Source organism: Lissotriton vulgaris, chromosome 10 (assembly GCF_964263255.1).
Source record: "Lissotriton vulgaris chromosome 10, aLisVul1.2, whole genome shotgun sequence".
Classification (NCBI taxonomy): domain Eukaryota; kingdom Metazoa; phylum Chordata; class Amphibia; order Caudata; family Salamandridae; genus Lissotriton; species Lissotriton vulgaris.
This window is the reverse complement of record NC_141698.1, coordinates 124,885,576-124,908,660: the sequence shown is the minus strand read 5'-3', so window position 1 is coordinate 124,908,660 and position 23,085 is coordinate 124,885,576. Positions and strand designations below refer to the sequence as shown.

Sequence of the window (23,085 nt, the reverse complement as noted above, 5' to 3'; positions counted from 1 at the left end):
AAGCATCCCTTTTTGCCGAATTCAAAATTATATAATTCTTGTATTACATCACATTCTGATCTTCAGAAACTTTTTTAATCTTCCTGCAGTTTCAATAACATTATAGCAATGTCTTTTTGGAAAATGCGATGTATTGTTCATATGTATGCTTCCATTTCCATTTGTATTTCTTTCTTAAACATTTTCATTTGTTGAAAAATCTTTCAAATTATTTTTTCCAATAAACGTATACAATTGAATCGTAGTCTTCAATTCTGTTGTGTCATAGGGGCTGACTTACATTTTAGAGGGACGGGTGGTCTGTCGGGATGGTGGAGAACATTTGCCCCACCTTCTTTAGGGAGCAATGCCTGCCAAATGTAAAATTGTCCTCCCCCCTCGTGTGCAGCTTCTAACATTGGCAGAAACTGGCATTACAGAGGTTCTAGTTAGAAATGTAAAAGTTTGATGGATAGCTCCAACAAATATGATGGATCCCCATAACACTTTTACAATGTTTTTCATGTATTTAAATAACCTCCCAAAGCAGGGGTTTGCTTTGGAAAAATAAAAAAACTAATGAGACCAACACCATGGGAAACATATATCTGGTCACTCCCTCTAAGGGCCCGATTACGATGTCAGATGGACCTGAGTCCATCCGACAGCGATTGGTAACTGGGACCGACTGGCCTACTGTCAGCGGTCCCAACCTAGCAAGTAGGTTGCAACGGAACACTGCTCGATCGCACTCCTATCCTTTACAATGAGAGCATGCATTCCGACCAGAATACGTGCTCTCAGTGTAAAGGGAAGAGGTGCAGTTCATCCCTGCACCTCAAGGTGCCTGCCACAGGGTGCAGGGATCAACAGAGGGGCACCGTAGGTGCCCCCTCGGCTGCCATCCGGCGGCTTTGCACATATGGGGGCCTGCTGGGGGCCCCCAAAGGCGACTGCCAACAGCCTTTCTGTGTCAAAAGGCGGGCACAGAAAGGCTGTCGGAATCCGACATTGTAATCCCTTGGGCAGAAAAAGCCGCCCTTGGGTTTAAAGGTGGCTTTCCAAGACCTTTGGAAGCCATTCGATAATCCGGTTTGGATTTATTTCCAACCGACTCCATCCAAATGGGTTGGAGCCGTTTCCTACGGCATCATAATTGGGCCCTAAATTGGGGGTCAGTCAGGTGGCTAGCTCGAGGAGTATGTTGGCGATAAAGCAGGAGTAAACTCTGTTATTGATATACTTAAAATCTGCCTCCCTCTAAATTGAGCGGGCGGACCTTGAGTATGATAGAGAGGGTACTCTGTTAATGTAGAAAAGCAGAACACTCCACCAAAGTCTAAATTAGCCCCATACGTGGATACATATATTAAACTTTTTGTGTAACTTGCCTAGCATCCTTCTTTAATGAACCACCACTACTGCCCAACATATCAAATGATCTATCTTTCCCTGATGGCACATATCACTTTGAGGATCGATCATCTCAGATTATTTACTGTTTTAACTGAATGTGCAACAAACTAGCTGCTGAGCAGGGACTTCCAGGCAAGATGCATCCCTTCTAGTGGCACACATGTTGTAAGAGATTCTCTCACATTATATTTAATCATTCATCTCTATGCTGACAAATCATTGTATCTGCATTTAAATCAATACTTTTTCTAAAGCAAAACATAATTTAAATATCAATGCTAATCCTTCCGAGTCTGTTTGTCTGTGCGCAGAAGATAATTCTGAGTCATATGTAGGAAAATATGAATTCATAGGAGCAGAGGACATGAGCATGCACTATCCCTTTCTGTGAGAGTTAAAGGAAGGAGACCCTCCCACTATCAAGCAGTTTTATATTCTTTCTAAATACAGAGCATATTGCACGGGTCTGGTGGGTCAGTGAACTAGTGCGTCAATTGCAGTGGCCCGTGTTCGACCTCATGGTCACCGGTTCAAATCCCAGCGGGTCCACTCAGCCTTTCATCCATCTGAGGTCGATAAAATTAGTACCATTGAGTTGGGTAACAATGAACATCTGTTATTCAGCAACAAGAGACCTCTGGGCGAACGTGCGCTTTACACATACACATGTTATGTTATTAGTTATACATTACAACTGGGGTGCGGCCTCCCTGCTGCCAGGAGATCTCTGTTAGCTTTGGAAATCGGACATGCTGTGTGACAGAGCTGTGCCTGCTGCGGTTTTCGCGGTGGTGGGAGGTTGCCAGGCATTGACAGCCGCACACCCAGGAGAACAGGCGCGGCCCTGGGGGCTGCCAGCATCGGCTAAAGGGGCTCCCGAGGTGGCTGCTCACTGCAGCTACAACATTAATTACCGGCTGAAAGTATGAGATGTGTGCAGCTCCCATCAAGCGCTAAATCTTTAGTTTTTTTACATTCTTGGATACTCGACTGACGGAAAAAAAAGAGTCGAGTGACGTGCAGTTTTAATACGTTTTTCAGGGTTGACAGAAGGCTGGCAGGTGCCTGTGTCTCAGCATTGCGACGAGTGATGCCCTCCTTGTGGTTTCAAGGCAGCAGCCATGCTGTTACAGAAACAAATAGGAAGTGATAATGTATTTATTTGAGAGTTTTATATAGCTCTACCTAGACCTTTATGGTGGCGTTCAGAATAAAACACCATGGGCCAGATGTAGGTAAGTATATTTTACCGACTCATAAATACCGAATTTTACCTATTCGGTAAATACCGAATCCTGCAAGGGTGCAGGGATTGTCACTTTGACACCCTCTAGCACCCCAAATACAGGCATGTGTGCCATGTGGCACACAGACATGCCCTAAGGGCATGTCTGTTTGTCACATGGCATAGGTGTGAATGCACAAATGCGCATGCACACCTGGATTCCGTATTTTACCACCCAATTGGATTGGGTGGTAAAATACCGAATCTGTAAGGCCTTTGGGACTCAGAAGAGTCCCACCTACATCTAGCAGTTACCGAATCGGTAAAAATACCGATTCGGTATTTTACCGATTCGGTAAATTTACCAATTCTGTAAATTTACTGAATCGGTAAAATAGGGCCCCTACATCACAAATACCCATTTACCGGTCAGTAACGGCTGAAATCGGCCGTTACCGGTCGGTAAATGGCCACCTACATCTGGCCCCATATCTGAGGCATAATTATGTTAATCAATGATGCAATGGTGATTTTAGCAACTGCCGTGCAAGAAACGTAAATAAAAAAGCTAAATCCAAAGCTGAAGAATAAAAACTGACAGGGGTTCAAGGACAGGAAGCTGTAGGAAAGGCATCAAGGACTGGCCTTGCTGGGCAATATATTGTGTCTTCATTTTCCAATGTGATATTCGCAATTGGTTGCATGCTGTTAGTATTTGCAGAAGGACGTCTGTGGTTTGTGTCATTCATTTATCTTCTACCGGTGCAGCTGTCCTGGGCACAAGTTTTAGATATATTGGGGTTTTGCTTTTTGTGAGTCCCCTTGTGTCCAACTCAAGCGGAATCTGCAAAGATAGAAATTTTGAAAATCATCAGTGATGTTTAAACAAGACCCTGAGACATGAGATTAAATATGATATAAGACATATCTAACTGGCCATAAAACCCTCACAATGGCTAGAAATGCATCCAGTAGTAGTTACGACCATCAGCTACCTAACACACACATTTATTTGCTGCACAAGCGGAAACATTATATGTCTGAGTTCTATGGGTAACGAAATATGCAAATTTAAGATTTATGAACTTTCCAAATAGCACTGAAAATCAACATACTCAGGAACTTGAGTTGTTTTGGACTTAAAGCATTGTCTATAACGTTTGCCTATAGCTCATGTTTGTGTGCGAATGCATTTTTGCATTGTGTTGTATGATATATAAACCTGTGCGCCACAGAGTTAAGTGGCAGTCTCTTTTGAATCTCGTTGTATTGGCGACTTCTAAGACCACTGTACTAGCTGCAGCTAATAAATACCATCTTCTACGCCAGACGAAGAGTCAGTGTCTCTGTTTTGACAAGGCAGGTGAATCCCGGGGATTTCAGGCGTACCCTGCGCCACCGGGCCTTAAGGCTGCGGTTCTCCACAACAGTGCATGAATAACTCTGATCATTTCCAGTGACAAAATCACACTCACTGTTTGATAATTGGTTCTCGGCTGTTTGATGGGATCATTTATACATTGACTGCAGCATTAATATGTTGATGGCCTTATTTGCAAACTATAAACACAACAGTTTACTAGAATTGTTGACTATCATATTGTATCGTGAATCTAAATAATTTCTCTGTGATGTGAGCTTAGCGACATGGGCAAGGCTACAAGGGAATCCCAAGACACTGCAACTAATGCATTTTCTGAGGGGTTCTCATGATGGTCAAAGTGGTATCAATTGAATTTGTGGTTTTTCTGAGGGGAACTGAGAGTAATGAAGATCAGAGGTTCTGATTTTCTTTTGAGGGGCACTCAGGATAGTGAAAGTGGTCTGCCTTCACATTATAGGAGTCAGTCTTTTAATTGAACAGTTTTTATATATTGCAAAAAAATTGTTTCGGATCTGGAACCAGATTACACAAGCGGCATTCCCCTCACAGATGCTGCAGTTTAGCATCACAATTTGGGCACTCTCCAACTGAACTGTCCGTAGGTTTTAGAGGGACAGCAAGAAATGAAAGTTATTCAGCTATCTGACCCACCTACTGCTGCATTAGCAATAATGGTTTAGTGTTGCAACCAGTTTGATGCCTTGGGGACCCTGGAAGAGACACATGCGAACAGAACCGCACCCATATTGTCTACAATAGCGCATCACAATCCTATAGATATAGAGAAGGACTTTCTGAATGATCAGATAGCGGTTATCCAATATTAGATAGCAGGATTAAAGGAATACAGGAGCAATTTGACAAAGGTTATTAATGAAAAGGTTGTTAAATTGACAGCCATGGTACTGACCCTTAGTTCTACATTTCCCCCATCAAAGGAAGCAGATACTTTAATCTGCCCTTATCAGAAAGCGAACCCAGGGGGTACTCCTCAAGATGGCATAACACCTCACACTATGAATTGGCCCCACCCAATACTGACCTCTGAGGCCTCTAAAAAGGGAAGGGAGTTGATTAGGTCTTCCTTGGAAGCTGGTCGAAACTGTACCATGCCACACGGATGTAAGCTGACACTGGGGGAATCTGTATTGGGTAAAAGAGTAAATGTTCTACAGTATACGTAACAGGCTTCATCAATAATAAATTTAAATTTCAATGACACCATCAGAAGAGCAAGAAAAGAAATGGGACATATACATGGTAGATGTGCCAAAACTTCCACCCACAGCTAGAGAAACTCAAGATTCGTTAATCAATAAAGCCATTCACTGGCTTAGAAAAGTGAGGGGTTGTAGATATGTTATAAGAGATGATGAAAGCCACCAGATTTAGTCAGGATCAGCATTTGACAGACTACATAGGCCTAAAGCTAGCAAGCCACAGTGTACTGAAAGGTTTAACAGGACTGGAACATAGGTATAGACCTCCTACTGAATTGAGCATTAGACTTAAGATTAACCCCCGTGGACTGTACAGAATGGACTGTTATTATCCATAAACCAAACTCAACAGTAAGCAACTATCTATCCACAATCCCTGTGAAATGTGGTCAGGGCCGGACTGGGAACCAAAACCGGCCCTGGCAAAGTGCTCGGCTGCCCCCCCCCCCTTCCCCATAGGGTTGTGGGTGCCACCGAGTTCTTTGCCGGGCCGGTTTTCGGCCGATTTTGTTACAGGACCGATTTTGCAGCTATGCTGCAAAAAGGGCACTGTATCAAAAACAGCCCCCAGAGGCCCCAAACAGGCACCCACCCATTGGGCGTACCGGGGGATTGCCCGGTGCCCGCTATGGCCAGTCCGGCCCTGAATGTGGTGGGGGGTGGCCTGTCCGATCTTGACTGACAGTTAGGAATCCAGAAGCAAGCCATTAGAACCCCACAGTTGATTCATGCTTTTACAGAAGGCTCTCCAAACTCAGTGGCCTCCTATAATCAAAAAAGAATAGAGACAAAAGACCGCATCCCACATACCATAGAGAGCAGAGGGGAAATAATTATGGCATCACATAATCAAAAGGAATAAGTGGGCCAGATAGACGCAATAAAATTACTATCAAAAGAGCAACGTTAGAGGATCTGAAGTGGGGCTCACTTATATAGATCAATTCTACAAAGTTCTGATGCAGGAAACATGGGCTATAGAACCGGTGCACAGAGCAAGATACATCAACTTTGCATCTAGAGAAGTCCTTTCAAAAGTGAGAAGACCATCAGGTGAGCTGTTGACATGGCGCAAAACGGAATTGTTCCCTTCGGTAAACAGATTGAGATATGACTGTAGAGATATCCTAGGCATGGCTATTCCCTCTGCCCCCTCATTGGGGCCATGGCACATAGCAATTATAAATGTGTATATTATTCGCTCAATTCGGACAAATCACTTTTCAAGATCAGTAACCCAATTATCTCACATAATTGAATCTTTAAAAAACACTCACTTTAAGTTCATAGCAGGCAACTTTAATACAAAATTGCCGGAGGTTCTAATTCCGCATAATCTGATGGAACAATGCTACGGGCCAAGGACAGCTTCAGTCGACAATTTTACTCATAAGGTAAGCCAACAAAGGATTGTTAAGGAAATCGATTTGCTGGCTTCATACGACTTGAATATTGTTAATGATTGCACCAAGTCTGATTGCCCCGCTCGTCCAACTTTTAAGCTGGGGTTATACACAAGTAATATTGATTATATCTTGGTGGATATTCCTCTTTGGTCTTTCCTAACTGATATGAGGGTGATACCAAGAAATGACAGTGATCATGAAGCACTAGGGTCTATTTCAGTGCTAGATCCTTTGCAAATCTACCTGCTTTTGGAACCGCTTCCCCTGTAAGTAGAATTAATACATGTAACAATAAAAGGGATGTCAAATGGGCTTCAATAGCAAATAATGGTAAAGTGCAGTCAGGTATCTACAGTCTTCATGTAGACAAGTTGGCCCCGCTTGAGATGTTAGACCCAAGTGTAACTAATTTTGTAGACTTACATTTGAACCTCATGGGGCAAGTAACATTACTCCTCACTAAAGAAAGAGGGAGGGGAAATTACCTCTTAAACCCACCTGGATGGTATACAAGTGAAGAAAGGCCCAAACTGCAATTGTAGAAGCAGGAAAATTGGGGGATTACAAAGGTTTGCTGACTACCAGGAAGGCCTATAAAGATAAACTAACAAAGACGAAAAGGGAGTGGGATATAGAGCAATGGGACAAAATTACTGAATCCCTACATAGGAGTTTTCGTATCTCATAGCACATGGGTATTATAGTGCAGGAAATGACCAGGACTCAGCAGTCCACTCAATGCATGGGAAGCCCATTTCACAAAGCTTTATAAGACATGGTTAAGAAGTAGTACCGAATACTTTGAGAGATGCAGCGTGGACCAGAATGTGTAAAAGAGCAGGACAATGTAAAAGATAATATAGTCCTTGAAATGACAGAAACCGCATAGGAGCTGCATCTATTAAAAAGGGGGAAAGCCCCAGGTCCTGAGGGCATCCAGGGATATCCGGATATAGGGGTCCGGTACTTGAATGCTCTTAGTAATGCCATTTTGAGGGGGAAGGACATTCCACACTCTTGGCGAAGAGCAATAATTGTGCCTATTTACAAGAAGGGGAGGAAGGATGTACACTCCAATTATAGACCTATTAGCCTAATCGACTTAAGCCAAAAAGTATTTGTCATGTGCCCAGGTCAGGTGGAATGCAGGAGTAGATCTTACTGCTAAGATAAGCATTAATCGTGGTGTCGACAGGGGAGCGTGCTGGCTCTCAAACTTTTTAGCTTATATGTAAATGGGGCAGTTGAATGGATAGCAAAAAGTATACATGACACTCCTAAGTCAGCAGGTACCAGTGTACCAATCATAGAGGCTCATTAGGATGGCTGAAAGCCCACCACTGCCAGCCGTGTGGTGGCGGGCCCTCCGCCATCTGACTGGCAATATCTCCTGCCACATCACAATGGCACGGGGAATCGTTCCGCAAACGTGGTGGGCGTAAAGACCGCCCGCCATGCTTCTGCCACAGGCAATCGTAACGATTACCTGGGGAGAGGACAACTGGATGTGAATCGTGGCGGAGCCTAGCAGGCACTATCCCCCAGATCACAATGCTGGCCTGAGCCAGCCTTTCCATGGCGGGGGAACCGTCATGGAAAGGCTGGTGAAGAATGGATTTGGGGGCCTGTTCTGGGCCCCTTCTGTGTGGGGGGAGGGTGTTTGTGCACTGGGGTACCCATGGTACCCCCTGCATAAAGTGGCAGGCATTGTGTGGTGCCTGCCAGGTAGTGCAGGAAAATGCACTTCATGTCAATTTCACATTGTGAACGGTGCTGCAGCCAGCAGCACCGTCCGCCATGTGAAATACCCGGGATGCGCCCGCCAGTAATCGCAGTGGTGGGAACGCTGCATGCATGGTGGGCGGTCCCAAGCACCGCAACGATGGTGGTCGGCCCCTTAATTATCCTCAGGACACCGAAAGGAGTCTGAATTTGGAGAAGGAAGCGGAGGGCACCCCACGCGGGAGGATGCTTGCCTTCGCAATTTGGCAACAATAAAGCGGAGCGGACGACTGCAGCTTCCTCGCTGCTACCCACTAGGAAAAACTATGTTTTAAATTTGGACATGATCAACTGACCCACAAGGGTATAATGCAGAAGGTGAACTACAACACCCAGAGGGCCACGCGAGTGGCCATGCCCACTGGGGCAGGTGTTAAAGTATATGAATCACATGCAAAAAAATGTCATCAAAGCCAGAACTTTGCCTCTGAAGAAAGGAAGGGTATTCCTGAAACGCATCAGGCTAACGATTGTAAGGAGGGAGAAAGCTGTGAGGTCCTACGCATGCCTGCTGCCAATACACAGAAGTAACTGAACAGTCTTGCTGTGGCCTCTGTACGAATTGGGCAACCGGCAAATGACTTGATATTTTATCGGCTGGCCTCGGTCGACTACAGGAGCCCATCGCGGTGAGCGGATCTCCTCAGAACACCGAAAGGAGTCTGAACTTGGAGAAAACTTGATTTATATATAGTAAAATAATAAATATTAATTATGTTAAATAATAAATTTAATATAGAAATAGAGTAGATTTAATATAAATTCAAAAAATATAATAAATAAACATAATTAAAAAAAGTTAAACATACATACATAATAATTCATATATATTTCCTTCAAAACAATAAACTATACATTGTAATTTCTTTTATAATTTAAAAATTATATAAAAATTTACAATATATATATATATATATATATATATATATATATATATATATATATATATATATATATATATATATATATATATATATATATATATATATATCCACCTTTCAAGTAGAAAAACTACAGGTGACAAGACTGTGTGCTGACCATAAAATATTTATTTCATGTCGCCCTCGGACGCGTTTCGCCTCAAATATGTACATTGTATATATATATATATATATATATATATATATACCAATAACATAAAGTCCAATAAAAAAACACATTCTGTTATATACTAAAGGATGAAACTATTTAAAAATATTCAAACTTAAATCTCTCTCTCCAGTGCGTGCAACAGTAGAGAAAATCCTGGATACCAGAGGGGTAAAAATTACACTTTCCACTCCAGTGAGTGCAACAGTTGGGAAAGTGTTGGATAGAAATTTTACTATTCCTACTCCAGGGAGTACAACAGTAGGGAAAGTGTTGGATAGCGAAGGGATAAAAATTACTATTCCCACTCTAGTGAGAGCAACAGTAGGTACAAGTGTTGGATAGCGGAGGAGTAGAAATTACTATTCCCTTTCCAGTTAGTACAACAATAGGGAAAGTGTTGGCTAGCGGAGGGGTAGAAATTACTATTCCCACTCCAGTGAGTGGTAACAGTAGGGACAGTCTTGGCTAGCGGAGGAGTAAAAATTACTATTCCCACTTCAGTGAGTGCAACAGTAGGGAAAGTGGCTAGTGGAGGGGTAAAAATTACTATTCCCACTCCAATGATTCTAACAGTAGGGAAAGTGTTGGATAGCAGAGGGGTAAAAATTACTATTCAAACTCCAGTGAGTGCAACAGTAGGGAAAGTGTTGGATAGCTGAGGGGTAAACATTACTATTCCCACTCCAGTGAGTGTAACAGTAGGGAAAGTGTTGGCTAGTGAAGGGGTAAAAATTACTATTCCCACTCCAGTGAGTGCAACAGTAGGGAAAGTGCTGGATAGCGGAGGTGCAAAAATGACTATTCCCACTCCAATGAGTGTAACAGTAGGGAAAGTGTTGGAAAGCAGAGGGGTAAAAATTACTATTCAAACTCCAGTGAGGGCAACAGTAGGGAAAGTGTTGGATAGCTGAGGGGTAAAAATTACTATTCCCACTCCAGTGAGTGCAACAGTAGGGAAAGTGTTGGCTAGCAGAGGGGTAAACATTACTATTCTCACTCCATTGAGTGCAACAGTAGGGAAAGTGTTGGATGGCGGAGGGGTAGAAATTACTATTCCCATTCCAGTGAGTGCAACAGTAGGCAACGTGTTGGATAGTGGAGGGGTAAAAATGACTATTCCAACTCCAATGAGTGTAACAGTAGGAAAAGTGTTGGATAGCGGAGGGGTAAACATTACTATTCAAATTCCAGTGAGTGCAACAGTTGGGAAAGTGTTGGACAGCGGAGGGGTGAAAATTATTATTCCCACTCCAGTGAGTGTAACAGTTGGGAAAGTGTTGGGTTTCAGTGGAGTAACAATTGATATTCTCACTTCAGTCAGTTCAAAATTAAAAATAAACTAAATTTTAACACCAATAAAAACATTTAAAAAACAAAAAAAAACAAAAAAATATATAACTATGTTAACATTTCAAATACAAATATATTTAATGTAAAAAATATTTATAATATAATATTAAATACATATAACGAAAACCTACACATATTATATTAAATAAAATTAAAAACAATTTCCAAAAATGTAAATATTTTTTATCAAGAATTATTTAGAAACAAAAACATTTATTATTACATCCATTTACTTTATTTATTTCCTAACCTATAACACCACAGAATTCACAACACACATCTAAATTAAAAAATATGTACTTCCTCAAATAACATAATTAATTACCAATTAAAGAAATATTATTAATTAAAAAAAAACTCATAACAATTATTTTAGTTCCCACACTTTACCCCTATTATCCCACAACCCACAGTTAAAGTTAAACTACAAAAAATTAATTACATAATTAAAATTTCTTTTCAATTAAAAAACTAATCGTATTTAACAACTAATTCTAAAGCAAGTAACATGTATTTACTCCCCACAGTGTACTCCTATAACAATAAAACCCACACACAAAAAATAAACAACCCTTTAGCCCTATAAACCCCACAACCCACACCTAAAATTAATTACACAAATTCCATATTTAATTTTCAATTAATTAATTAGTATTAACAACGAATTAATAATTAATTAAACAAAAAAACTGCCCACCCTTTACCCCTATAAACTCAACAACCTGCACCTAAAATTACTTACAGAATTTCTGTAATTAATTTTCTTTCAATTAATTAATAATAAGAACTAATTATTAATTATTTAAAATAAATTACATCCCACCATTTACCCCATAAACCCCACAACCCATACCTACAAAAATGACACAATTACCATAATTATCAATGAATTAATATTAATTAACAACCAATTAATATTTAATTACAAATAAATTACTTCAACCACTTAACTATATAAATTCTAAATTAAATAAATAAAAAATAATCATTAATGTATTATAATTAAATTGCTTTCCACCCTATTCCCCTATAAACCCAAACCAGCTCCCAAACTAACAAATGCCACATTTTATTAAAAAAATAATTTAATAACTACAAAAAATGTAACACATATATTAAATAACAAACAACACTTATAAAAAAACATACATCACATACATTTTAAATATAAAATAAAATACATAACACGAATTAAAAAATCGATATTTTAAACATCTATATTTTTGCAAACAATATTAATGACGTCTATATTTAAAAAAATATATATTTCTTACCTTAACCCCGTGGCTGCGGCGGTAATTCCGCCACAATGCTAGGGGGAGGGGGGTCGGCGCGCCGCCGCCATGCTCGTGATGGAACCACTCAGTCACGAGCCGCGGTGGCACTGTGCTTGCGACCGAATGGTTCCGTCAGGGCCCCGGCTGCCTAATAGAACCCTCAGCGCAGGCGTGAAAACAGCGCCGGGCAGGCGCGGCAGCCGGGCCGTGACGGAAACATTCCGTCACCAGCACAGCACGACAGAGGCTCGTGACGGAAAGGTTCCGTCACGAGCATGCAAGGGGTTAAATTCGATATTCTTTGCCACAATATTCTTGCTGTCGATATTTCTGAATCATGATATTATATTTGTGTAAGTCGACATTTCCAACTAAGGGGCCCATTAGGATGGCGGGCGGACTTTGCCCGCCCGCCATCCTGTCGGTGAGAGGGACCGCCCACCATAACGGTGGGGGTCCCGTGCCCAGCATGATGATGCGCCCGCCACAGTGGCGGGTGCATCCTGCATTCCTACCATTGTGGCGGGCGGTGCACACCGCACCACCCGCCACAATCGCAAAAAAGCATGCTGTGCACTTCCATGCACAGCATGGCAAGCACCATTCGGTGCCTGCCATGCTGTGCATGGAACTGTTGGGGGGTACCATAGGTACTCCCCATGTGCACACCCTCCCCCCCGGAGCCCCTTGGGACCCGCAACAGGCCCCTGCAGGAAGTCTCTGCATGCCTTTCCGTGGCGGCATTGCAGCCACGGAAAGGCATTGTTTAAAGCCCATGCTAATTTGGCTGGCGGTGTCTGATAGACTCCGCCACCATATAAACCCTTTTACACCAAAGCGGCAGACGGTCTTTCCGTCTGCCGCGGACCCCCCAGCCGTACTAATATGGCGGGGGGTCATTCCAGAGCGGATGGCGGGCGGATTGCCCCCGCCAGGCCAGCAGTGACCACCGCTTGCCTGGCGGGGGCAACCCGCCCGCCATACTAATGGGCCCCTTAAATATTCTGTCTGCCATGGCGCAGAGGTCCGCTAGTGAACTGACTCAACATTGCTTAGTAGTGAAGAAAATCAATTTATCAGGTCACTTTTTAATTCCCTCGAAGCAAACCCCCTTAACCCACTTCAATTCAACCTGGTCTTAAAAATAATTGATCTTGGGGTTTTATTAAAACTTTTAATCTATTGGATTTGAGTGGTCGCGGCGGGTCTTTCTCAAGACAAGTAGATGACAGTTGTAGTTTCAGACCAGTGAGTCTCAACCTGAATCAAAAGCGGCGCAGTGGCCAATCATATCTGGCTGCACAAGATCGATCTGCGTTCAAGGTGGTGCAGAGTCCCTCTCACCGATTGCAGAAGTCCGTAGTCTGAAACTACATTTGTCATCTGCTTGTCTTGAGAAAGACCCGCCGCGACCACCCACTGGGGCGCATCAGGGTCGAAACGTCGACGAACATCATAAGCCCAGAACCACCAGGATCCTGATAGGAACACTAGGAATCATTGGTATAGAATCGACACTTGCATATATTTGAACATAGGAATGTTTATTACACCGTATATTCTCTCACTCACTTCAGCACTATTCACAAAAAAGTCACACTATTTCTCTTTTTCTGACAGTCATTTCATGCATTGAAAGTTATCCTTGAATGATTCAAATTCAGATACTAAATGATTGAATTCTGTGGTAAATTTTACAATATAATCTCTTGATCGCACAACCTTGTATTTTGAGCATTTATTTCTCAAAGTTGGACTTGTACCAGGGAGCGCCTGTTGTAGATTGCATTTATGAGCATTTTTCAAAACAATTGGTCTTACCCAACAGAACCATTTTTTGTTTAACTATAAATACCCAGGTTCTGAAGGACACAGGCTTACCCCTTTTTCTTTAACCTAATTGGAAAGTAGCCTGGAACAAATATAGAAGTACCAAAAGTGAGGAGTCTAACAGAGATGTTTTTGAGTCATGAAAGTGGCCCTTGTTTTAAGCCATTTCTAGACAGACTACAACCAGCTTAGGCCAAAACGTGGTACATAAAGTTTAGACTTGGCACTTTACCTTAAAATTCCTTCAGCTCTATATGGGATATAAACGGCCACACAACTCCCAATTGCCTCTTTTGTCTGCAGAGAGAGGAATTTATAGATCCCTTTTTATTCTTCCCGTCCCACCTACATCATGCCTCGCAAGAAATTGATCATTCCAGTATGTAAGTTGTTAGCAGTTGTCCATTATTGGGAAGTTTCCTGAATTTTTAGATGTGACACAAAGAAGAACAATGTGTTCAGTGTGTCCAGATACTTAATATGGGCATGGAGAATTAGAGCCACCTAGCTAAAGGCGACTCCATAGGGGAAGGTTTGCTTTTGGACTAGGGTTATCAAGCAAGAGATACACTGGCACTTTGAAGTCCATAGAATAAACAAAATTGTATTTATTAGTTTAGTGATGTAGAATATTGGAACCATCGGCTGTAAATGCTGTATTGACTTACATCTTTGTTTTAATATAAGTAATTTGATCTGTTTTAATCACCTTTATTCCTAATTATAGCAGGCTTGTTTATTGTTTGTATGTTACATTAACGTTTATGGTTATAAAGCCAAACTAAAGTATTGAATTTAATTTGATCAAATTCTGGAGATTTAGGTTAATATAAGGGACATAAAATAATTGTATGAACTAAGACCACTCTTTCAGGGATCATTTCTGTAGTTCTCCACTAACCAAGATGAAGAGTTGTTGTGCTAAAAATAGGTTTATGTATGACCTTTCAGGCACTACGATGCTGGGCACAGATTTAAAATGTAAGTTTTCTGTTAGCATGTGAGTTCAATACCTTGTATCGTGAGCCTATTTTGATAATTTTAAAGCCACAACTGGAATGTGTTTATTCATAGTACGTCCATTATATGGGAAAGGTATATCGCATTACTAATATCAAGTGTTCCTCCAATTCTAATATTTATAAATAATATGGTGTACTTGGTAACCAAAAGATTTTCATAAAACTGGAGTTCTGGAAAAGCGGATAGAATGTGGGAAACTGTCCACCTATGAAATAATGGTCTGATCATTTAATCTGTTTTAATCACCTTTATTCCTAATTATAACAGGCTTGCTTATTGTTTGTATGTTGCATTAACGTTTATGGTTATAAAGCCAAAATAAAGTATTGAATTTAATTTGATCAAATTCTGGAGTTTCTCCACTAACCAAGATGAAGAGTTGTTGTGCTAAAAATAGGTTTATGTATGATCTTACAAGCACTACAATGCTGGGCACAGATTTAAAATGTAAGTTTTCTATTAGCATTATCATCCTATTTTGATAATATTAAAGCAACAACTGGAATGTGTTTATTCATAGTACGTCCATAATTTGGGAAAGGTATATCGCATTACTAATATCAAGTGTCCCTCCACTTCGTATATTTATAAATAATATGGTGTATTTGGTAACCACAAGATTTGCACAAAACTGGAGTTCTGGAAAGGCAGATAGAATGTGGGAAACTGTCCACCTATGAAATAATGGTGAAAGCAGTTACTCAAAGGAGGACGAAAGTGCCAAATTTGCATTTCTAGAAATATTTGTTTTCTATGAGTTCATTGTTTCTGATACCATTTACGTGTGTCAGACTCATAGGTGCTCAATTTACATGTGCAAGGTATTCGCAAAAGATGACCTGCACTTATATGCTGCATTCCACATTAGTGCACAATGTGTGTGCGTAAATCCCACTCAAAAGAGTGAGCGGTCTAGGCCAATTGAATGAGAACATCTCTTTTCTTGGGGGAAAGTAGAAAAACACCCCAAACATGGTGGGGTGTGGGGTAAGAGTTTTCTCCAAAAGTGAAAATGTTTCACTGCGCCAAGGCAATCGCATCTCACCAGGCATAACAGCACAACCTGTACAATTAAATAGGCAAACAAATGTCCACACTTGTGAGAGGATTTCACATAACATTTTGATGAGTAGGTATGGAATCCTGCAAATCCCATAGATTCCAAGGCTTACATTTTGAAACCTTTACAATTCCAAAAAGTTGTAATCCTTCAACAATGTGAGACCACAGACCCGTGACTGCTTATTTTAAATTTATTTTGTGAATTGGACACAAGCACTCAAGCTGAGTGAGTCATTTTTTCAATAGACTAATTCCTAGAAAAGAAAGCCATGCTATGCTGGAATTTGGTTCCTCACCGGTGTTTCTTTGCAGACTTGGAAGCTGAAGTTCTGCAGCAGGCTAACTATTCCAACCTTCACGTTGAGAAGGGCAAACCTCATTCCGATGCAGTTCCTGGGTCCACTTCCAAAGGGCAGGAAGGTGTATGGCTCCTGGGTGTCTTTGTTCTCCTTACTGAACCTGGAAAAATCAAAATGGGATGAAAAAATGAAACCCACAGTGAGATCCTTTTAAGAGGCACTGCTACATATGGGGTGTGGGTGTTATGATACGTTTTGGAGAATGATGTGGTTAACTGCTGCTGTTTATAATCGTGTTTACTGGGGTTCACCTTAATGAAAAAATTAAATAATATGAACAGATGTGCTGAGTCTAATATGCTATTTTCTATCTTTAAGTGTGGGGAGGAGGCACGACTGACAAGGGGCGAAGCCTTGGGTGGATCATGATGCCCCTTCCCTCCCACATCGATAATGATAATAAATAGAATGTTATTCTCTGTGCATCTTCATATGTGGTTTATCCCATGGCATGTGTAGTTGTTGTAACTAATGTATATAAACACAGGGTTAGATTTGCACAGCAAGGAAAACAATCACACTCAAGAGATAGCCTGACTCTTAAGAGATCTTTATATATAAAGTGTTTCCTTCCTTCTGTGAGGCAGTAAAAAGTGTTTTTACGATGTCACGTTCGCTGTACTGATGATAATCTCAAATTTTTATTTTTCAATGTAGTAATAAATGTTTGAATATGTGTTGATTAGTAAAAGTGATGTAAATAAAATGCTATTTGACCACATTTATTTTCACAGGTATATGTGTCCTTATATAATGTAACTGGTGCCCAACTGGGGGTCATGTAAAGCGCTCCAGTGTGTGTCTGTCTGTCTATCTATCTATCTATCTATCTATCTATCTATCTATCTATCTATCTATCTATCTATCTATCTATCTATCTATCTATCTATCTATCTATCTATATGCTCATAACCCTCCTTCACAACACACACTGTTCACAGAGGGCCCTAGAAGACAGCACAGAGCAGGTTAGAAAGGCAGCAGGATCTATTTTTCCTTTGATAACAATTTTATCCTTTTTTAGAGTTTTTCGATTTCAGGCAAAGTGAAAGTGCAAATTGGGGCTAGAGACCAACACGTTTCGGGCTGTGGCCATCGTCGGGATCATAGAGTGTGCTGTACAGAGTGTCTGTAAATAGGGACTCTACTGGTCCCACCCATAACCATTAAAATCAGAATTTAAAGGAAAATGTACAATTTTGCTCTCATTTGTTGATAAGAGTATTATAGTGGTTAGAAAGCCACACATCATACAATTGCACCATTATTCAGATATCTGTGTGAGTAAGATTTCAGTACATATTATATCACAATTATGTTAAAGTACCCAATAGTGTGTCTTTTGTAATATATGACATTACCCATAAAAATGTCCAGAAAATATACAGATCGGCACTATCATGTTGATATCTATTCAAAATAGGTGTCTTGGGATTCAAAATCCTGGTAAAGTATCTCATGATTAAAATCACCAAATATAATTGTATTGCTCCAAGATGGATTCGAGTTGCATTTCACTTTGTGAAATGTTTGATCCTTGAAGAGTGATTACCATTCATAGGACACAATATGGCTTGAAAAGAACACACTTGCTGTCATCATTGTAAAATAAAGAATACATGTTGGATTAATTTTTCTCTGTGCTAATATCAGATCATGAATGTTCAGCAGAACTCTATCACACAATGCTCACATAAATGTCCTAAAAAATTCATTATGGTGTGAAGGCCTAAACATAGAGAAGGGAGAGTGAGAGGATGGACTATTAACCCCTTCCATGAGCTGCGAATTTTCACGCTGTGGCGGCATTTTGAAAAGTGGGCGGCCGTCCTCCGCACACGCCCACCGTGACGTATGAAGAGGGCCATCATGAGCAAGCAAGGGGTTAAGACACTGGTCTGAGTAACTTCAAATGTTGTTGTGGGATATTTCTAACTGATCCGCTTGAGGTATTGAATTGTGTTATAAATCACGTTATCTTTTTTTTCATTTTTGCTAGTTAGTTTTTTAGGGTGTAGCAAATCTTCCCTGCTCTTGTACATGGCTCATGTCTTGGCATTATCCAGGACAACTGTAGGGTACCCCCTTCTGAGAAATCTGGCATACATTATATCTAATTGTGACATGAATTCATCCTCCTCGGAGTAATTCCTTTGGGCCCATAAAAATTCACCATATGGGACACTCACAGCTGTTAGTTTGCAGTAGTAAGTGGTACAGATCTTCTTATTTTTAATGTATACTCATGTATCTAAATACTCGATTTCCTGTTGGCTTGTGGTAAAGTTGAATTTCAGATGGAAAACATTCTCATTATGATTTTAAGACTACTAGTTCTTCCACGGCTCCATCCCAAATTAAAAATATGTTGTCTTTATAACGCACCCAAAATACCACTCTGTCTGTTATAGCCCTGTTCTTCTTACACCAGACATATTCGGCTTCCCAGAAACCCATGGTTAAGTTGGCATACGTAGGCGCGAAAAACCTACCCATCGCAGTCCCTCTCCTTTGCCTGTAAAACTTGTTGTCAAATACAAACACATTATTATGGAGTCAAAAGTGAATAATTTCTAGAATCATTTGTGTATGCTCAAAAAGACTCAATGAGCGTGATCTCAAGAAAAATTCACTGGCTTTGATGCCATCTACATGATTGATGGATGGATGCAAGGAGATCACATCAACAGTGGCCATGATATAGTCCTCCTTCCATGGTATTCCTCTGATGCGTTTTAGGATGTCCACAGTGTCACAAATGTATGAGGGTAGATTCTCTACATATGGAAAGAGAAAGATGTCAATGAATCTTGATGTATTTTCCAAGAGGGAGCCACATGAACTGACGATTGGGCGTCCCAGTAGATTATCCAAACTTTATGCACTTTAGGTAGGATGTATAGTGTTAGGGTGGTGGGTCGCGTTATTAGAAGATATTAGAATTCGTCATCATCCAGCAAACCTCGCATTTGCTAATTCACAAGCATCTTGTTGTAAGTTCTCATGATGCATGGTGTTGGATCGTCTTAAGTTTTTCATAGGTATTTAAATCATTCAATTGTATTTTTATTTACCTGGTAGTATTTTTGACAATCCATAACCACAATGTTCCCTCCCTTGTCAGTGGGCTTGATTACAATATTGTTATCCTTTTGTAGATATTTTAATGCCCAATGATCATCCTTGCTCAGGTTTTGTCCCCTGTGTCCTTTGTCTTTCTTCTCTTTGATATATATGGAACATAGCTTTACTGTAATTAATTCCTGAAAGATGTCCACTCTGTTTCCAGTTGGTAGTTGGGGGCAGAATCTGGAGTGCATCCTGCAGTTGCTGCTGATTGACACGTTTGTATCAATGGACATCCATTCACATAGTTGTACATCAGAAATTTCTTCTGGGGTAAAGGTAGTATGATGTTCCATATTTTCTCTTTCTAGATGGTAGAGTGCTCACAGGGATGTAATGTCACTCATGGTTAAGGGTGTCAGATTGTCTGAAGTCTCTTGTTCCACTATCCCTGGAGGTTGACTGATAAAGTGTTTTTTTCATTTCAATTTATGACAACATTTATAAAGATCGGCACTTGTTGTTGCTAGGTCCATGCCTGATGCGGGGCAGAATGTCAATTCTTTTATTTAGTAGATTAGATGTTTCGAGTTCAAAACCTTGGATGACAAGTTGATGACCAGGTTATCCTTTGTTGGGGTACTGAAGTCCTCATTCATTCTTTTGATTATGTTGCATCTGTGCTTTTTTGCTACTGCCTTTTGCGGCTCTGACTTGTTCTTTTGTTGATGTTCTCCTCTCTGTTGTTGATGTTCTTTCTTTTGTTTTGCACTCTGCCTTTACCCCGCATAGTCATCTGAAGGAGACGTATCTCCCCATCCTTTAGTAACTGTTGGTTGGTCCCTTGTCCCCTGAGCTGATTTCTGAATTTTCTTCCTTTGACATTCTAGCCTGTTGCTGTACCTGGACCCGATCCATTGATTGTTTGTTGTAGTTGGCATCATACCTGGAGGCAAATGTGTAGACTCGCCCTTTGGCATAGTCAATCTTACCAAGCTGGAATTTTCTTATCTTCTTATTCTGCACTTTTTGTTCCCCTTTATCCAGCCTTTTTTCAAGTTCCTTAAATAATTTGGTGCCCTCGGCTGATTCCTCAAATTTTTTCAAGCTTTTGGCATTCTCCATTGCTTGCGCCAGCCTCCTTTGAGCATGTATTCTGAGACTGTTTATGAGCTACATAGAGCATTCCGTTGTGCCGGTATGTCATTGAGAGAGGAGATCCGGGTCCAGGTCACTTAAAGTGGGGAGAACAAAAACCCTCAAACCCCTAAGGATGCGTTTGCCATCCAGATACTTTTTTAAGGTCATGCTTTCTAACCACTTAATAATCTTCATGATTCTCACTTGATCCATTTCCTTCATCTGTTGTTTAGGTGTGCTTGTGGCATTTGAGCCGTGTGGTGTGTGTTGCTTAGTTTGGTGAGGAGTTCCACCTTCATTATCAAACATTTCTTTCAAAAACTGTTACTGTGTACTCCGCCTGTCCGCCATTATATGTGGGGGGAGTTGATACTACTGAGCACAGAAGGGGCTTATTCCTTCCCTTCACAAGAGAATTCCTATATGGGTCTTGTTAATCAAGAGTAGCTTCTTTCCTTTCCCTCTTTTTATGTATGCCCTAATGGCCCGTTGTGGTGTTTCAGTTGCCCTGTTCCGTTTTATTGAACGTTTGCACTTTTTATTCCCTTGTTGGACTTGAGTCACCCTTTTTAGAGTTTCTTGTGCATTCCATATTTCAGTTTGACTAGCAATGGGTTTGCCCCCCCCCTAAAATTATTTATGCATTATTTGTTCCAGCTTTTACCATCAATTATGCTTTTATCCTATTGTAGTTCAATTGCAATTAAGTGTTAGATTCACTGAAACACTTTGTTCACTAATCTTCCTCTCGAGCTTAGGTCGCTTTGTTGCATTTGTTAAAGTATTTCATATTCCTGCTGTGTCAAACACTCGCAGTATTTGTAATTTAATTGGAGTTCCTTCATGGTATACAAATTCCCAAAATGCACATAATTGATTTAAAGTCTTGCTCCTTACTCGTTTCAAAGACTCGGGATCCAACAATTGTTTTCTTTGCTGTTTGGATAATTTGGGTGACTGGGGCACTCCATATACAATGATCACACTGGTTGCCCCTGGACTGCATCACCAAGGAACCGGAGTACTGTCCCACCAAGACTGTGCTGTTCTGTGAGAAGGAGCCACTCACCGTGACCTGCACGTCGTCCAAGGTTGCTCTGGGGACGAGGACACAGCGATCATCCACACAGGTGCCTACCCTCCAGAGGACCGCACAGGGGAAAATAACACAATCCTCAACCCATCGGCTCTCTACCATGCTAGGCGTCACAGGCTGGCTCCTGACATCTGTCGTTTCTGCAGTATGGAGACTGGAACCAACTTCCATTTCAGGGACATGCCACAATGCAGTCGAGGAAGCAGGAAGCCGCTCCACATCTGGGTGCTCGTCCTTCATGGTCGGACACCATATTTTACTGAATGCTCATATCCCGCAGTAACCCTCCTTTACATCACACACTGTTCACTGAGAGCAAAGGAAGACAGCACTGAGCAGGGCAGAAAGGCAGCAGAATCTGTTTCTCCTTTGATAACGATTTTATTCTTTTTAGAGTTTTTTCGATTTCAAGCAAAGTGCAAATGCAAATATATATTATATATATATCATGTCGGAGTTAGTAACAGGAGCATGGAGTTTACCTAAAGAGTGCCCCCCGGCTGCGAAAGTTGCGGAAACAGAGTTTTGATGGAAGGGCCACCTGGTGAGGCCCGCCTCAGCTAAGTGAATGGATTTTGTCAGCAGCTAGGATTTGCGGAGGAATTGTCCGAAGCACGGCGTACTTTCAACAGCGGAAAAGAAGTAAGCTGCACCATGGTAGCGAGACTGCGTCCACGCACTGTGACTGAGATATGGAACTTTCCTTCTAAGGGCATGATTTGCACTCAAGACACAGTGTATGAAGCATGGTTTTGCCAAGATAAACATTGGGAATCCAGCAAAGAAAGCGGAGGGCAGCATAAAAGTATTCTGGGAATTGTAGTCCCGTATAATGGAAGTTGAAGACAAAATATTTCACTGCCAAGGAAACATGAACTAAAAACCAATGAGGGGGGTCAATAGGAACCTAATTAAAGAGCTGGTACTCAACCTTGCAGTTTGGAGGAGAAAACGGTGATTGAGACAGAGAAAAAATACAAAGACTGAACTGTCCCTTTAAAATTGGAAAATTGGACTTGGTCCCTTCTCAATGTCTATAAAGTTACGTTGTTTCAAATGCTAAACGAACCCAATGATGCATCTGATGGCATTTGAGGAAGAGTCATTAGACTCGAAATGCGTTATGCCTTTAATCTTTTTAAATAAAACAATTTTAAAAGTACTGCTGGTGTGGTCTGGGTTACGCTGCAGAGCTGCGCGTGATTTCTTGAGGATATATATATATATATATATGTTGACAGCTGTTACTCAACCACGCAGAGGAGGGGACAGGGATAAGTTATTACGTCAAACTGAGTCGAAAATGTAATTAGAGTTAGATACTAAGGCACCGAATGGGCTTAACACCACAGAAGATTTATATCACTTCTTATAGGCT

At 41.0% G+C, this 23,085-nt stretch overlaps 1 protein-coding gene across 2 annotated transcripts in view; it reads right to left on the bottom strand.

Moving 5' to 3' along the window:
* Positions 1 to 259: 259 nt before the first annotated feature.
* LOC147684820 (cytochrome P450 3A21-like) overlaps positions 260 to 23,085 on the bottom strand; it is a 265,486-nt gene continuing 242,660 nt past the window's right edge. For both annotated transcript variants that reach the window (XM_086940695.1, XM_086940694.1), the window contains exons 12-13: positions 16,343 to 16,505; positions 260 to 3,464 (exon numbers count right to left, since the gene is read on the bottom strand). In XM_086940695.1, the coding sequence (XP_086796821.1) occupies positions 3,366 to 3,464; positions 16,343 to 16,505 (262 nt within the window). In that variant the 3' untranslated portion in view covers positions 260 to 3,365. The remainder of the gene's footprint in view (positions 3,465 to 16,342; positions 16,506 to 23,085) is intronic.